At 40.4% G+C, this 18,686-nt stretch overlaps 1 protein-coding gene and 1 long non-coding RNA gene across 2 annotated transcripts in view; one reads left to right on the top strand and one right to left on the bottom strand.

Moving 5' to 3' along the window:
• Window positions 1–6,446, bottom strand: part of LOC111523483 (protoheme IX farnesyltransferase, mitochondrial) — a 139,796-nt gene extending 133,350 nt beyond the window's left edge. The window contains exons 1-2 of the mRNA XM_023188096.2: window positions 6,295–6,446; window positions 1,432–1,565 (exon numbers count right to left, since the gene is read on the bottom strand). Coding sequence (XP_023043864.1) covers window positions 1,432–1,565; window positions 6,295–6,337 — 177 coding nt within the window. The 5' untranslated portion in view covers window positions 6,338–6,446. The remainder of the gene's footprint in view (window positions 1–1,431; window positions 1,566–6,294) is intronic.
• Window positions 6,055–14,794, top strand: LOC111523484. Its single transcript, XR_002725536.2, has 3 exons — window positions 6,055–6,668; window positions 7,520–7,587; window positions 10,263–14,794. It is a non-coding gene; the product is annotated as an uncharacterized LOC111523484 (long non-coding RNA).
• The last annotated feature ends 3,892 nt before the right edge of the window (window positions 14,795–18,686 follow it).

Below are 18,686 nucleotides of genomic sequence, written 5' to 3'. Positions count from 1 at the left end.
CATTTAATCTTCTAAATAGTTGTCAAAGAAGATACATCATCATTAGTATCTCTCTCTCTTTCTCTCTCTTTAACTTACAGATAAGGAAACTAAGCCTCAGAAATAAACTGGCATATCAACAGCCAACAACCAGCTATAGGTAGGCCTGGGAGTGGAGCCACCTATGCTGATAACTATTTAAGTGCCTTTTCCATTACATCACAAAGATGTGAAATTACATACATTAGTCTTAATAAAGAATTACAGACTCATGAATGAAGAGTTCTATTTACATAAAAAAGGGCATTACACATATTTGAATTTCTCCTCTAAATATCCACCATTATCCTTGACCCCCCAACTTAAAAAGCCTGAACATTTCTAGAAATTTAAATTTCTTATCAACATACTGAGTTTTATTAAGATTTTAATTTAATTTTAAGTTTTAAGTTAAAGATGAGAGAAATGTAAAATAGGACTTCAAATTATAAGTTTGCTGTTCTTTCAGGCTGGCACTATTAGTTTTCAGCTACCATTCTGCCATTCTACGATCCTTTTTCTATCTGAGAAAATGCAAATGGCTTCGCTGGCAATTAATAGTAAGTTCCATATTGCCCACGAATTCACAGAGTCAACCTGGATTGATGGATGTTATCAATACCTATTATAAAATGCCAAGAAAATTATAAAAACTGTCGAATTGTTTGAATTTACTCAGAAGTGCAACTGTTAAAAAAGACTTTTAAATGTACTGCTGATTTAAGAAAATGAGAGGGTTGGCCGGGCATGGTGGCTCATGCCTGTAATCCCAGCACTTTGGGAGGCTGAGGCGGATCACAAGGTCAGGAGATCGAGACCATCGTGGCTAACAGGGTGAAACCCCGTCTCTACTAAAAATACAAAAAATTAGTCGGGTGTGGTGGCGGGCGCCTGTAGTCCCAGCTACTCGGGAGACTGAGGCAGGAGAATGGCATGAACCCAGGAGGTGGAGCTTGCAGTGAGCCAAGACTGCGCCACTGTACTACAGCCTAGGCAACAGAGCGAGACTGTCTCAAAAAAAAGAAAGAAAATGAGAGGGTCACACTTTTAAAGAAAGTATTTCTCTATTACTGATGTAGTCACAGAACTCCAAAGAATTTTAAAAGATGTATCATAACAGTTCAGCTTTTCCCAGTTTTGGCCAGGTTGAAATATGCCAGAAGTTTTCGGTCGTTCTCTAAACTTAATCAGTAAGTTCAGGATCATACTTTTAACCTCAAACACCAGAATTACTCTGGTTTCGGGTAAGAATAATCAAAACAAGAGATTTGGATAAATTTAAGGACACTAAATAAAAGTTGTTTTCAAACAGTATTTCTTAAAACTTTTATTAAATAGGAATTTCTGAAATTCCCTCAACAGAGAAAAACAAAGGCAGAAAGTAACAGAGTAAGAATGGTCTTCTAAACATACCATGCGTTTGAGGAAGCTAAAGTGCTGAAATGTAATCCACTGCTTATTGACATTCCTGAAAAGATGTAAGAACTTGTGAGGGGATTCCTGTATAGTTCTTCTTTCAAGATACCAGACACAGCCTCCTACCCAACCTATAATAGAGAGAGAAGTGGAAGAAAGGTTAAATGATTCGTACTTCTTATCAAATGATGACTACACCTCCCCAGAAGCAAAGCCAGCCACTAAGGCAGTGCTACACTGTGTGATGGGTCCAAGCTTTGAAATAATCTAATCCAGATTTGTGAATAAATGCAATTTACCAGCCCTACTCATTGTTCAAGTCAGTGTAAGACTTCAGAAGGGCCAGGGAAAATGTTCATTTCAGGATCACTATGCTTTATTACATTTAATGCTGAAATGACCACGCTACAGATCTTTTTAAGAAAATATAAAATGATCCATTCAGTCAGTTTTTCAAAAGTAGAAAATAAAAAGCATAATTTTTCTTAATAAATGACAATAAATTGAAATATATAGATTTCAGGTTAATATTTTAACTATGTAGGGTAAGACAACAAAAAGGAAGAAGAAACAGTTCTTAATAAAGTATGACTCTCTAAGTCTAGTTAGGAATAAGCTATTTTTGTTGTATCTAAATTTGGCTTTTAGATTCTACTGAAACCTCTCTCAAGTATCAACAAATTCAATGTTTCTCTGCCTTGGTCCTCATCCTATTCAAGCCTCCGACAAGCCATACAACACTAGATTCTCCTGATGGCTTCCATGACACTAAGTGTTCCTGGTTCTCTGCATTCTATTTCTCAGTTGCAGATGGTGTCTATTCTTGCTATGTATGCCACCTTAAGGTAGTCATGTTCCCTTTTTCTGAACACTAAATATTGTCCCTGAGCAAATGTAATTATAGGATAATTTCTGATCTTCAAACCATTTCTAGAGTCATTGGGCCTATTTCCATCTCCTCTCTTGGTATCTCTACATGGATGGATTGCAAAATGTCTGTAAGAGCGTTTTATTCTCAATCAATCTCTACTCTGTTCCCTACTGTACATAAAACCATTACTTATTTAAGACTTCAGGAACATCTTAAACTCTCCTGCTATCACCTAACAACCATCAAGTCCACTCCAGCCTGGGCGACAGAGCGAGACTCCATCTCAAAAAAAAAAAAAAAAAAAAAACAACCATCAAGTCCAATCTACTCTGAAATATAGGTCAGATCTGTCCACTTCTTTCAATTTTTACCGATCATCTTACATTTATCATCTTATATTTGGACTATGGTAATGACAGCAGCATTCAAGCCAGTCCTCCTGCCTTCAATACTTCCTTTCCTCTCCAATCCACGTTCCCAGAAGCAACAGTTTTCTTCCTGCGGCCCTGAATACATATTACTCACGCAACCCACCAAAGCAACATTGCCCATGACCCTCCACTAAAAACACCACACATTTCACAATTTGCTCATCTGTTTCTATTGTTTCCTTGTTTGTACGCCACTCTCTGTCAAATTTTCTGTCTTTTTCAACTACTCTATCACTTTATGCCATGTTGTATGACACTTCTTCATGCAAATTGTTCCTATCATCTAATATTTTAGTTCCTTGATGGCAAGAATTCCCCTTTACTCACCACCTTTGTACAACAGCTAGCAGAGCACTTTTATATAATAAGGAAATAATGTTTGATGACTACATAGCCCACACAGCACACCTGGACTATGGGAAGGAGAACTATCACAACCCCGAGAAATATATCACAATTTTCTTAGACTGGAGATAAATCACTTCTTCATTGAAATTACAGTCTCAAACCTGAGTTAATTATGAGATGCTTGTTTTCCATAAACATGAAAATGTGTTTGCCTTGGAACCACCTTGGAAAATAACTCTCATGATTAAGTGGGTGGATTACCTGAGGTCAAGAGTTCGAGACCAGCCTGACCAACATGGTGAAACCCTATCTCTACTAAATACAAAAAATTAGCCAGGCATGGTGGCGCATGCCTGTAATCCCAGCTATTTGGGAGGCCAAAGTGGGCGTATCACCTGAGGTCAGGAGTTTGAGACCATCCTGGCCAACATGGTAAAACCCCATCTCTACTGAAAATACAAAACTTAGCCAGCAGTGGTGGTGAGCGCCTGTAATACCAGCTACTCAGGAGGCTGAGGCAGGAGAATTGCTTGAACCCGGGAGACGGAGGTTGCAGCGAGCCAAGATTGTGCCACTGCACTCCAGTCTGGATAACAAGAGTAAAACTCCATCTCAAAAAAACAAAAAGATTAAGTGGGTCAAACTGAGATTTTACAGAATGGTAGTAAGAAGAAAAAACAGCTAGAAAACTGACATTTCATTTAGTTGAAACAAGTCCCATTTCTATGAATCAGTGCCTAGAAACTGAAAGACATTTCGACCTTGTGTAAACAAATTTAAGTTTGAAGATACACAAAGATTATAATAGATACATTAAAATTCTGAAAGCATAAGACCATATTTATTATTCACCATCAACACTGGCTCCTGATTTTAGGACGTGTAAAATTAGGTAAGGAGACAAGTAACTAAAAACTGTTGACATTTTTTATTTTTATTTTTTTATTTTTTGAGATGGAGTCCTACTCTGTCACCCAGGCTGGAGTGCAGTGGCATGATCTTGGCTCACTACAATCTCTGCCTCCTGGGTTCAAGCTATTCCCAAGTAACTGGGATTACAGGTGCACACCATTGCACTTGGCTAATTTTTTTTTTTTTTTTTTTTTTTTGTATTTTTAGAAGAGAGGGCATTTCACCATGTTGGCCAGGCTGGTCTTGAACTCCTGACCTCAAGTGGTCCACCCACCTTGGCCTCCCAGAGTTCTGGGATTACAGGCGTGAGCCACTGCGCCCAGTTTTTCACCCAGTTTTTAAATGGCTATAAAATACTTAGAACTTTTAGAAGCAAAATCAGGCATGATACTACTAGATCACTAACACTGTCCCAGGTTACCTTCTCTGCCACCTCGTCCCACCGTGCTGCTTCCCCATCAAGCTCTCTTAGTAGATCTTCCAAGTGGGTCATAGGAAGTTATACTGGCCACTTACTAGCAGAGTTTTTGGCAATTATGTTCACAGCTTCAGGGAGTAAGCTGTCTATTAATTCCTTCCATACCACCACTGCAAAGACCGATGCAGCAACAAACCATGTGGGCCATATGCAGCCCACCATTGGAACTGGGGAATTCATAGTAGTCAAGCAGAATTATCCTATAGCTGACAATACAGAATGGAAAGGCAGAAAAACAGCTAATCTGAAGGATGCATGCTGGAAAAACCTACATACAGAGGAGATATTTCAAGCACTAGAAAAGGATGAGTTCTCTGAGAATGAGTGCCCAGGATCAGGATCAAAGAACATTCACAGTCAGGGATGGTAGAAAGTAACAAAGAAGTGATTCAAAAAAGAATCACGGGACTTTAAAAAACAACAACTTTTCATTATAGAAAATCACAGCCATGTGTAAAAGCAGAAGAGTACCATGGGCCCCTATTACTTATCCCCAAGCTTCATCAATTACCAAACCCTAGCCAATCCCGTTTCATCTATTTTACCTCTCCACTTTACAAACCAATCAGGACCTTTAAGATCACCTACTTCAATTACATCATTTTACAGATGAGTAAACTCAATTCCAGAAAAGTCAAATGAATTGCCCTGGGATCACACAGACCGGAAGAGAGCCATAAAATAACATTATGAAAAAGAAGAATGCAATTTCGTGGAGTCACAGTGTCAACATCACCAGATGGTGCAGAGAGTTTGTGTGTGGTAGGTGACAACTGAAAAAAGTTTCTGGGATGTGATCAAAAGGCAGTCCCTGGCTTCTCTTATCTGGCCTCTAATATGCACCACCAGCATCGCATTCCTCACACAACCATTAGTTAATCATCTAAGATACTGGGGGCAAGATAATTCCCAACGTCCTCTTTCATATCTCCATGGGGACAAATTGCATCCATCCACAAATAACTATTGGGAGCAAACAATGTACACTAAGTAATGTTCTGGGCACTGGAAACAGAGGTAAACCAGAGATGGACACTGTCCCTGCCATCACAAAGTTTATATTCTAGTTGGGAAAAACAAATAATAAACTAGTATATAAATAAACAAGTATAGACTGTGCTAACCATAATGAAAGAAATAAATGGAATGATGTGAAAAGAAAGAGGTAGGGGGCCCTAATTTATATAGGGTGGTCCCTATAAAGGTCTCTTTGAAAAGGTGACATTTGAGATGAGACATTACCAAGAGTCAAGGAAGAACATTCCAGCTCCAATATACATTTGTCACTAGTTCCTTCGAGTGAAAGGATATTAAAGATCACTCTGGCGGTACAAAGACAAAAGTCTGAGGGGGACTACAACCTGCTGTCTGCAACTGTCATTATCATCACCGTTGTCATCATGACCCTTTATATTGGAACAAGGCTTCTGAGTGGAAGCAAAGTACTTCCTTGTCATTGCAAGCCAGTGGCTAGAAGCTGAGGATCTGATAAAAAGGACTGTGGAACCCCAAGGTTCTACTCTGCCCTCTCCTCCAGCTTCCGCTATCTGAAAACCGAAAGAAGCACTAAGACACCGCTCTTCCGCAGAAGCCGGATGGAAGAGGCAGTGTGGACCACCAAAGCCACAGTGCAAGACTGGACCCTAGTTCCGTAGCCTCTTCGCTCCAAGCTACTCCAGAGGTCAGTTCCCCCACCACACCGGTGGCCGGCCAACCTCGCCAAGGGCTCCCCAAGGTTGCAGCCAGCCGGAACCACGGCCTCGCACGTGGCAATAAGAGAAGAATTTCCCCCAAGGTCGTGCCCAAGGCAGGTACAGTACCTGCCAGGAGGCGTGAGGAGAGAGTGTGAGGAGATGCGGCCATAATTCACGAGTCCGGCCGCTCCCCGGGATCCCCGTGTCCTCTCTCCTCACGGGCTGCCGGGCGCCGCCATCTTCCTTCCCCGCCCCACTGTGGGAGTAGTTCCGGGCCGTCACTTCCGGCCGGCGGGCTCCGGTAGGAGGGCGTGGTGGCTGGAGAGGATCGGAATGTAAACGCTGGAGTGTGGCGGGCTGACTGGTCTGCGACCTGAAGGACTTCTGGGAACCGCAAAGCAGGTGTGCCTCCGTTGTCCTGAAGAAAAAGCCGCGCGCGGACGACTGGCCGACCCGCGCTCGCAGCTCCTAGACGTTGACAGGCATCCTCGGGTGACCGGGTGAGGTGGGCAGGGCTGGGCTGCAGAGTCCTTGCGGGCAATTTAAAGTTACAGCGGGCGAGCGCTGTGGCTCACGCCCGCAATCCCAGTGCTTAGGGAGGCCGAGGCAGGAGGATCGCTTGAGCCTGGGACCTCGAGACCAGCCTGGGCAACAAAGCGAGACCCCACCTCTACAAAAAATGTAAAAATTAGCCGAGTATGGTGGCGCAAGCCTGTGGTCTCAGCTACTCAGGAGGCTGAGGCGGGAGGATCGCTTGAGCCAGGAAGGTCGAGGCTGCAGTGATTGCGCCACTGCACTGCAGCCTCGGCAACACAGTGAGACCCTGTCTCTAACAATAAATTTTAAAATAAAAATAAAGTTACAGTTAGGACACTCCCAGGTGACAGGAGCATCATGAGGAAATAGTTCTCGTGGCGATGCTTCCACTTCCACGTCTGATCAGTTACACTTTACCATAGTCTCTATCAAATGGGAGCCCAGATGAACTCCGGGTTACTTGTTTCTGAGCCACACTAAAGGAACTGAATCATCCAGATGTTTCCAGATGAAGAAGGTGCATGTAGAGGTTCAGATTTGGTGCTCTGGAGTGAAATCCGTATTTTAGTTCTGCCCTTGTGACCTTGCTTGAACGAATTACCTAAGTCCTCTGGACCTCAGTTATCTAGCAATACAATGGGGGTAATAATAGCACATCTTTTATAAATGGTTGAGATAATTAGATAAATGTGTGTCATGGGTAGTCAGGCACCTACTAGGTACAGGCACTAATAGATTATTACCTGTGTTATCGTAAGTGTTGTGATTACGGGGCAGATCTCAGCATCCCCCAACCCCTCGATCTTCTTTTCAGATTGGAGTTCCACAAGTAAAGGTAGATTGAAGAAAAGATTCTACTTTTGAAAAAGAAGAGAAAAATAGGTAATTGCGTTCTAAAAAGGCAGTTTCTGTGTTTTCAGTAATGAGAGGATAGCGATTTTGGTTCACCTCAACTAACATTGCTAGGCACAAGGAATGCTGAAGAGATTATGACACCCCCCCCCTCCCCGATTCTGTAGGAGCTTACACTAGACCAATGAGGGGACAAGACGTTGTCGATTGTCACTACCAGTGTGATAGGGGTAGTATACAAAGTGCTGCAGAAACGCTGATGAGGTAACATTTCTGTGCGGTTGGTTTAAGGAAGGCTTCAGAGATTTAAACTTGGTGCTCTGGAATGAACAATAAGATTTTTACAGCATGCAAGAAAGGGAAATAGCATTAAGTACTGTATTAAAAGTTTTTGAACTCTTTATAATTTTCCATGTGCTTTTATAAACACTTGTTGTTTAAACCTAGAGCAAAAGTTATCCTCTCTAAGTCTGGCACATTAAGGCCCAAGAGTTTTAAGTAAGCCGCTCAAAGTCACCTAGCTGTCGAGTGCCAGAACAAAGACCTGAGTCCCTGAAACCTGTGAGAGTGTTATATTTTCACCATGCCATAAGGCCTTACTCACCTAAGCATCTTGAAGAGTCATAGCTTCTATGATTTATAAAACAGTGTTTTCATCTTGGCTGCCTGTCAGAATCAAATGTAGGACTTTAAAAAATTATAGATGTCTAAGCCACCTCTAGACCTATTGAATCTGAAGAGGTGTATGATAGATGTAGAGAGACCTGTAATTTTCTCTTTAAAGCACCACTGGTGATAATGATACACAGAACTGAGAATACTAGATTCCAGCTTTTACTTCACAACACAACCATGTCTAAAAGTTTGATTAACGTAAATGTTATATTTCACTAACTCCCAAGTTCTCTAGGCTTATGATAGACAAGGGGTTTAATAGACATGCACCTTCTTGACCAACAGATTTTTCCTTTGTTTTAAATTTTTTTCCAAAAATGGGGGCAAGGTAAGACCAAGTACACAAATGAATGCTTAGGTTTTTATTTATTTGTAGAAATTAGAGTCTGGGTGTGGTGGCTCACGCCTGTAATCCCAGCACTTTGGGAGGCCAAGGTGGGCAGATAACCTGAGATCAAGGGTTCGAGACCATCCTGGCCAACATGGTGAAACCCCGTCTCTACAAAAATACAAAACTTAGCCGGCTATGGTGGTGGGTCCCTGTAATCCCAGCTGCTCTGGAGGCTGAGGCAGGAGAATTGCTTGAACCTGGGAGGTGGAGGTTGCAGTGAGCTGAGATTGCGCCCCTACACTCCAGCCGGGGAGACAAAGCAAGACTCCATCTCAAAAAAAAAAAGAAATTAGAGTAAATGTTTTATGGAAGAAGTGTCTGAGAGATAATACATTCTGGCTTTACTGGCCAAGAAATGCACTTATCTATCTACTATTTGTAATATAGTTAGCCTAGGCCATCATACTCTCCAAAAAAGTAATCCTTTGGAGATACTTCTGGAATGAAGAGGGTTCCATGGCCATATACATTGACTTGGCCATGAGTAGCGGCAAGGAAAGCAAGGAAAGCTGAAAATAGAGTTGCAATGATTACCTTAGGCCAGTCACAATTCATCACTGTGGACCTAGCCATATTGCTGTTTCAAATAAAATTAACATTAAACTAAGGAAGAAGTGGGAAATAGATTTTGGATAAGTAACTGAAAGAGTATCACAACTATTTGACCCACAGTTTTCCAAACATTTTGAACACAACCCATTTTATAAAATACCATTAAAACAGGAAATAGGACTTTTAGAAATAGGCCTCAGAAATCTATATAGCTCCCTACCTTTTCATTTCTAGATTTGTAAACCCAGGTCCAGAGAGGTTAAGTGATTAACTCTGTAATAGAACATTGACTCTAGATATCCAAGTCAGCATTTTTTCTATTTCATTATATTGTCTTTTTTTTTGTCCCTCAGTCTCCCTGTAACATCTTCATTGATGAAATAGTATAGGACTCCACAATTAGATATAGTATTTATTTTGACTTTGCATTTCACATTTCAAGCAAAATATATTTCATAGGCTATGTTCAGTATCACTTGTGGAAAGAGATATAAGTAATCAAAAGCATTATTTTTTAACCAAAATATTAAATAGATGTAAATAATTGAAAGCATTATTTTTAGCTAATAGCATTATATATATTATTGCGTAATTACAGAAAGTTGAGTTATATCATTCAATTGTGTGTTAATATGGTCATTACCACTTATGTTTTTTCTTTTCTTTTTTTTTTTTTTTGAGACAAGGTCTCACTCTGTCACCCATGTGGGAGTGCAGTGGTGTGATCATAGCTCACTGCAGTCTCAACCTTCCAGTCTCAATTAACCCTCCTGTTTCAGCCTCCGAAGTAACTGGAACTACAGGCACATACCAGCATGCCTGGCTAAGTTTTAGATTTTTTGCAGAGACAGGGGTCTCACTGTGTGGCCCAGGCTGATCTTGAACTTCTGGGCTTAAGCAATTCTTCTGCCTCAGCCTTTCAAAGTGCTGTGATTATAGGCGTGAGCCACTGTGCTCAGCCTGCTTATATATTTTTAAATAGTATTCGTAAAGCTTTGTAACTTGTCTCTTAAAATTAATATTTCAAAAGCCTGAGAACCTAGAAAATGGAAACTAACCTATACTCTCATCCCATTTTGTCCTGTAGGTTGGCTGCTCCTTTGCTTTCAAATAAGATTTCTTCTCAGAAAGTCTACATGTACTGAATAAAATCTGCAGTTTATACAATATCACATGACCTCAAAGTAAATCCTAACTTTTTCAAAGCCTCGCTGAATTTCCCACAATAGATAAAGACCCAGCTTTCCCTAGGAGCTGAAGGGAGAAAAAAATCCCAACCTAGTATGCAGGGTGTAACCAGTTGACACAGAACTATGTATTTGAAAACAAAATAGATTTCAAAACCTAAGGGGAGGCAAATGATTTGAGTAGATTTTCTCCCAAGCAGACTTACAAATGCCAGGAAGCATGAGGGAAAAAAAACCTTAGCATCATTAGTCATTAGGGAAATGCAAAGCAAACCTACAATGAGATATCATTTCACATCCACTTGGATGCCTGTAATCAGAAAGTCAAATAATAACAAGTGTTCACAAGGATATGGAGAAACTGGAACCCTCAAAGATTGCTGACGGGGATATAAAATTATGTAGTCACTTTAGAAAACAGTTTAGCTGTTCCTTAATAAGTTAAACATGGAACAGTATGATCCAGCAGTTCCTCTCCCAGGCATAGACTCAAGACAAATAGAAACATACATCCACACAAAAATGTATATATGAATATTTATAGCAGTATTATTCATAATTGCCAAAAAGTGGCTACAACCCAAGTGTCCATCAACTGATTAATGTATAAATGTTGTATATCCATACAGTGGAATGTTTGGCCATAAAATGAAAATGGAGTACCAATACATGCCATGATATGTATGAACCACAAAAACATACCAAGTATAAGAAGTGTCACCAAAGACCACATATTGGATGGTTTCATTTATAAGAAATGTCCAAAGTAGCTAAATCCATAGAGACAGAAAGTAGGTTAGTGGTTGCCTATGGCTGGGAAGGTGAGTAGAGGTAAAAGAGAAGTGGCTGCTAATGGGTACAAGGTTTATTTAGGATGGGGAGGATGAAAATGTTCTAAAATTGATTTTAGTGGTAGTTGAAAAACTCTGAATATGTTAAAAATCGTTAAATTGTACACTTTAAATAGGCACATTGTATAGAATATGTATTATCTACCAATAAGCCTGTTTTTAAATTAGTCAGGAAGTGCTACTCAAGGAGATCAAAGGTCCTGGTGTTGGACAGACATCTACCAATAGCTCTTCCCTCCTATGTAGAGTGGAAGATGTAACTGTCCAGAATAGACGCATTTCCCACCCTCTCTTGCAGCTTGGCATGACTTTGCAAGTAATTCTCAACAGTGGGATGCAAGCGTAGGTAATGTGTTTAAGTTCCAAGCGTCCTTAATAATGAGATACCAGCCACATACTGAAGACAGCAGAGAAATGAAATAGGCAGAGCTTGGGTCTCTACTGCTTGTGAAACTGCTGTATCAGTCCTGGACTGGTTTCCTGAGGGACAAATAAACTTCTAACTTGTTTAACACGGTATTTGAGTTTTCCGCCCCCTCTGGTACTGCTTAATCCAAACAATATACCATTAATGTGATTAATAGTAAAGTTAGTGAGCTCATGCCCCTAGCTCATAGTCAGGTCAAAAGCGATAGCTGTTGCTATTAAATGACTCACCATATGCTTTAATAAGCAATGATGAGAAAATGTTAATAGTTTTTTAAATATGTGTTTTCAAAAGGAAAATTTAAGGGTCGTAATGTTCAAAAATTTATTGTAATACAGCAATTTGATGAAGTTTATTCATCAAAATGAAGCAATTTGATGAATCTAGAGAAAGCAAAATTTACGCTATTTAGGAATGAGGGCACCATGAGCTTAGACAATTAGTCCCAGTTTGTCAGACACAAGATCTGTGAGGTGGAAAATGGGAACTTACTTACTTCATAGAAATATTCCTAAAAACCATCCAACTCACCTGTTCTCATTCACCACACTAGCATCTCAAAATGTGTTCACCAGACTCTACTTAGGGTTCTCTAGGATAAGGGTGCCGCTCATCCCCAGAAAGGAATGCTAATATGGATGGGTTAAGAACAAGGATATTAATGAGCATGCTGCTGAGAGTCAGGCTTTTGGAGAGGTGATGAAAAGGGATGAACATCTGGGTTTTCACTTGACGTCCTCTCTTTGGAGTCAGTCTCTTGATTTTCCTGGCCTTTCGGTTCTTCTCTCTCAAAATAAACCCCCACCCCTACCCATCATCCTTGATGGTTCTTCCCCTGGTCCCATGACGTTGGGAAGGTGATGACAAGACGAGTCTGAATATGTCTCTTGCTTGAAAAGGGTCTTCTGCTTTGAAAGAGACCCAGGGAAAAGGAGGGTGCTCAGGCCCCTCCTTGTTAAACCCACCAGATCTATCCCTGCTCACCAAAGTTAGGGCTTCCACATAAGCGTATGGGGCGAGAACCTTAATGTAGTAATGAACAGTGGCCTCCCTCTGGTCTTATCTTCCAATGGAGGCTTTGTGAAGGTCCTGCAACTACAGTAAGTAACCCCAGTGTGGGGAAGCTTAGGGTATTTTAAGATTTCTTCATTTGTCTGTCTCTTCATGATGTAACACTACTGAATTAGCTAGGGTCCAGTCAGGAGACAGAAATCACGCCGATTATTTGAAAGAATTTAACCTAAAGAAAGGTTAATGTGGTATAAAGTTGTTAACTAGGTGTGGGTAACTAAGAAGCAGCTACCAGCTCTATGACTGGGGAAACAAAAGGAAGAAGTTGGAATTACTACAACTTAGAAACTTAGAGGAGTGGAAACTCAGGCTGTTAAGGAGGAGCACTGCACCCCTGGTGCTCTTGTCACTGAGCAGGAGCTGATTGAGCTGGTTCTTTATGCATTGGGAAAGCTGCAAATGGGGCTCAACTGTTGCTGGGGATTCTAGAAGCTTTGGAGTAGTGCTCATAGGAATTGCAGACAGATGGGAAGCAATAGGAGGACCAAGTCCTTGGCCCAGTCTTGTAGCATTACTAAGGCCTCATTGGCAGAGATTGTGGTTTGCAGGAATGTGGCTTGCACTCTGCCAGCTCTAGGCACAATATGGAAGGGTAGCTTTGGAGCCAGGGCAGATAACTGATGGGAGTTTTTTGAGTAGATGTTCCACTCTAAGTGTACAGATTAGAGTTTCCAGTCAGTCTCCTCTGAGATTGAGTAACTTAAATCAGTTCCTAAGATCTCTTAATAGTTCCTCTGAAGTGACTGATAACATCAGGCTAGGATCCTAGTCCAAGATCACTCCAATCAGTCATTACACCTCAGCTGTAACCTGCCAGCCAACCTTTTCCATCTTTACTCCCCAGGGCTTTATTCCACACATGAGTTTTGGAATACCAAAACTGAAAAGTGCAGTACTGGACACAGAAAAAGGAAAAAGCAGCAGGGAAATGCACTATAACAAATTCTATTAACTGCCATGGTATTCTCCCTTTTTAATAAACAGACCTTGGTTTTGTTAAGGGAAGCAATATGCCAGGAGATGAATCATCATTGCTTTAAGTTTATCAGAGTACTGTCAGTCACATTTCCAGAGTTTCTTACAGCCAGTGATGGCTGTGTTTCTCAGTTCTGACTAAAGAGATAAGGCGAGACTGGCTGGTAAGGTTTTGGTGGATAATTTTTTTACCATTGAAAGAGCTGGGCATGTGAAGGGAGATGCTCCTTCTGCCTTTTTTCTTTTATACTCAGGATGTAAGACTGTGGATGGAATTGCTGGAACTGAGGCAGCTATCTTGCAATGATGAGGTGACAAGCATGAGGACAAGTAGACATGCCAAGGAAGGCAAAGCAGAAAAAATAGAGCCTAGTTTCTTGAGGAAATTGTTGAGCTGCTACACCAAGTCAGGAATATCTGTCTGCAGACTGATGGCTATGGGCATATTATGATGCTTAAACTACTGTTTAGTTGGCTGTTCACTGCATCCTGGATGATGCATTCAATGAGTGAGACAAGGAGTGAGCAACCTGACATCAAAGCTTGCTGAGGACAGGTGACATGGAGAGACAACTGGAATCATGTCAGCTATCCAGAAAGGATATCACGTTTAACAAAAAACAGATTTGTTATATCTGTTTCTAATATACAGACTAGTGGCTGTTTATAATATGACTTAAATCCACAATGGGTTAAATAATGCAAAAATAAAAGAAATTTTGTGCAGATTTGTTTCCTACCTTGTTTCTTGCCATTTGCTGTGCGTCCAACTCCTCTGATGAGGTCAGAATGTCTGATTTCCCAAACCAAGGAAAGCATTTCTTGCCTTGTTCCCTTCTTGACATCTTAGAGCTTCATGAAGAATACAGTGAAGTATTCTAAGTATAGCAGGAAACTAACCTTATTGGGCACTACTGATTGAGGAAATCATAACCAGTCACAGCATTCTCACAGATACATTTTCTCTTAGCTATGAGGTCCTCTTAAAAATGAGTCTTATGTATTATGGTAGATGACTTGTCAATCAATATGACCTGTCAATCAAATGACCTGTCAATTTGTGTAATCAATATTATAAAAATAGAGAATAACATGCTGTAAGGAGAATCACTAAGGGCATATTAATAAGTAGAATCCCAGGTAAGTTATTTATCAGAACAATGATCATTAACAAGCCACTAGGAAGGGAAAGCATGGAGAGCATTCTTTTCTAAAATCAGCCACTACTTCTAATCTACAGTCCTTCTTTCTCCCTGCATTTGTAACTTTTTTTTTTTTTTCCTTGAGACTGAGTCTCGCTCTGTCGCCCAGGCTTAAGTGCAGTGGTTTGATCTCAGTTCACTGCAAGCTCCACCTCCTGGGTTCACGCCATTCTCCTGCCTCATCCTCTCCTCTCGAGTAGCTGTGACTGTAGGTGCCCGCCACCATGCCTGTTTAATTTTTTGTATTTTTAGTAGAGACGGGGTTTCACTGTCTTAGCCAGGATGGTCTCGATCTCCTGACCTCGTGATCTGCCCACCTCGGCCTCCCAAAGGCATTTGTACCTTTATGACAATCAATAGCAGATGAAAATGTTGATTTCTTTTTTTGAAATAAATGTCAATGTATGTTGCAAAAATGCACTATTAGTACTTAGTGTGCTAACAATAATACTAATAATGCTTTATCATGACATCTCATTAACTTTTTCGTGAGAACCCGGATACATGGTATCCCCACATTCAGATGAAAAGCTAAGACCTGGTCTGGGCGCAGTGGCTCACACCTGTAATCCCAGCACTTTGGGAGGCCAAGGCGGGTGGATCATGAGGTCAGGAGATCGAAACCATCCTGGTTAACATGGTGAAACCCCGTCTCTACTAAAAATACAGAAAATTAGCCAGGCGTGGTGGCTGGCACCTGTAGTCCCAGCTACTCAGGAGGCTGAGGCAGGAGAATGGTGTGAACCTGGGAGGCAGAGCTTGCGGTGAGCTGAGGTAACACCCCTGTACTCCAGCCTGGGTGACAAGGCAAGACTCTGTCTCAAAAAAAAAGATAAGAAAAGAAAAGCTAAGACCTTAAAGGTTAAATAATTTTCCCACATTCCCATAGCTAGAAAGTAAGTGCTACAGCTAGAATTTAAACCTTTCTGATTCCAAAACATATGTTCTTAATCCTCCTATTGTACCATCTCCCATATTTTATGTATTATGGAGGTATTGTTGAGGTATTACAATGCCTCGTCATCTGGAAGTTTAGGGTCTAGACTCACTTCATCAAACTGATGAAGTTATTGAAGTTCAACCTTGAAAAAGTTACTCAGGTTTGTTACTCAAGTTTACATTTTCTGGCTTGGTTCAATTTTCTTTTATTTCAGTTTCCATATTTATAAAACAGGAATACTAATGTGAGGTCTACGCTTAAATGACATTGCGCTTTCAATACTTAATGAGAGTTCATATCTGGATACCTTTAAACAATACCCATTCCACCAAGACCCACTGAATCAAAGATTTTTGGTGGTGAGCCTGAGAATCCACAGTTTAAAAAAAAATGACTTTATTGAGTTATAAAAATCATACAAGCTTTGTATAAAAATTTGAAGAGTATGGAAAAAAAAAGTGTTTCCAGGAGAGAGGACTATCCAAGGAAGTGGGTGGTGGTGATGGTAGTGTTGGTGTTGAGGATGATGACAACAAACAACCCATTTTATTTATTAGCTAGAATGTGCCAGAATTTGTATATCTTATCTCATTTAATCACATTTAATCTCAACAATCTTATAATCTTACAACTTTAAACAAATTATCGTCCACATTTCATGAAGTCATTGAAGCCCAAAGTGTTTGAGGAATCAGTTGCCTTAGTTTCCTGGGGCTGCTGTAATGTACTGGGTAACTGTAAACAACAGATGCCTATTGTCTCACTGTTACCAGGCTAGACGTATCTGAGGGGCCATGCTTCCTCAGAAACCTCCAGCAAGGATCCTTTCTTACCTCTTCCAGGTTCTAGTAGCCCCTAGCATTCTTTGGCTTGTGGCAGCAAAACTTAAGTCTCTGACTCCATCTTCATGTGGCTGTCTTTCCTTGTGTCTGTCTTCCCAAGGCATTCTCTTCCCTAGGTGTCTGTGTCCAAATTTCTCTCTTCTTAAAAGGACACCAGTCTTATTAGATTAGGGTCCACCCTAATAACCTCACCTTAATTTGACTACACCTTATTTCCAACTAAGATCACATTCAGGCCGGGTATGGTGGCTCACACCTATAATCTCAGCACTTTGAGAGGCCAAGGTGGGAGGATTCCCTGAGCTCAGGGGTTTGAGACCAACAGGGTAACATAGTGAGACTCTATCTCTACAAAAAATTTTTAAAATTAGCTGGGCATGATTGTGAGTGCCTGTAGTCCCTGCTACTTGGGAGGTTGGGGCTGGAGCATCCCTTGAGTCCAGGAGATAGAGGCTGCAGTGAACCATGATCCCATCACTGTGCTCCAGCCTAGGTGACAGAGTGAGACCCTGTCTCCAAAAAAAAATAAAAAATGACATTGATAGATATGGGGGGTTAGAATATCAACATATCTTTTGGGTAGATGCAATTCAACCAATAACTTTGCCCAAGGATACAGTGGCTAGTAAAGTATGGAAACTAGATCTGAACTTAGGAGATGCTAGAATCTAGCCATTTGGCCATCAGCCACCACATATTCCATCTCAGTGGCATGTAGTTGGTGAAAATATGTACAATGCCTTGAGAAAGGGAGAAAGTGTAATAAATGAAAGAAATCTTTCAACTATTCAGTAAAGATTTATTTACAGGAGAACAAAACTTTGGGTTGGTTTCAGATGTTTCCTCTGCAACAGTTAGATGCCAAATGGCTCCACCGTTTTTGAGGAGGGAAAAGTTATGAGCTAAGAATGTTATAACCAGCAATTTGTCTTTCAGTAGGACAGGCAGGCATTCTCAAAAATGCAAGGGCTCAGAAAATATGCCACTTGTTGAAAAACTATTCAAAGATACATTCCAGTGGTTCGTAGGGTTTGGAATTATATAGACCAGAAAAAAGTCAAAAATAATTTTGAAACCAGCATAGTATTGCCAACTTTTAACATTGTAAGGGTGTTTAAAACATGTCAAACTACCATCTAGTGTTAGAATCATTTCATAAAAGACAGATTATTTTAATGCCAAAAAATTTAAAAGATATATAAACTGATGGCTATTTAAATAGAATAATTTAGCTTTATGAAAAAAATCCTTTAATATTTTGCCCCAGAGCAGTGAATAACTTTTTCCATAGATAAGATCTCTTCTATGAATGGGTGTTTGAAAACCAGGAACTGACAGGAACACAAAAAGAACATGATCTGAAAATGAGCTCTGGCTAGCACTCTGATTTATGCAACTGAGGGAAAAATGTTATTTGAAACAGACTCTAATCATTTCCATTTTCTAAGGAAAGTTTCAGTGGGAAAATCAATCCTTGCAGTACTATACCCTTCCACATACAGAGGGTGGTGGAAGGTCCAGAGAAGATAACCCTTTCCCTCAACAGACATCTGGATTTCCACTTAGTGTTTTCCAAATTATCTTTGAAATGTCTATGAAAGGACCACTCATTGAAAATAATGATTTGAACCCACACATTTAATTAGTTCTCCCTCCCAAAGTCTCTATATTTAAAAACAAACAAACGAAAAAACAAAACAAAACAAAAAACCTCTACATTTGAAACCAGATAGTGTCCATTTGGCTATAATTTCTAAGAATTTCTGCAAATTAGAGTATAGATGAGGTTAGATTGGGAAAATGGCCCATCAATTTGTGATTCATGACATATATAAGGTGAGACTTATCTAGGGAGAAAGAAGAGCCAATAAGCAAAATTTAACCAATACCTCCCTCCCCAAACTTGGAGCAAGAGGACAGTTAGAATCTGGGAATGAGTGCATCTGGAACCAACACAAAATCTCCTTGAAGCATTCAATTGCAGTTTACACTTGGAATGAATTCCCAGGCTGAATA

This window comes from Piliocolobus tephrosceles, chromosome 16 (genome assembly GCF_002776525.5).
Source record: "Piliocolobus tephrosceles isolate RC106 chromosome 16, ASM277652v3, whole genome shotgun sequence".
Taxonomy (NCBI): Eukaryota; Metazoa; Chordata; class Mammalia; order Primates; family Cercopithecidae; genus Piliocolobus; species Piliocolobus tephrosceles.
The sequence above is the reverse complement of the archived record's forward strand: the minus strand, read 5'-3'. Positions and strand labels throughout refer to the sequence as shown.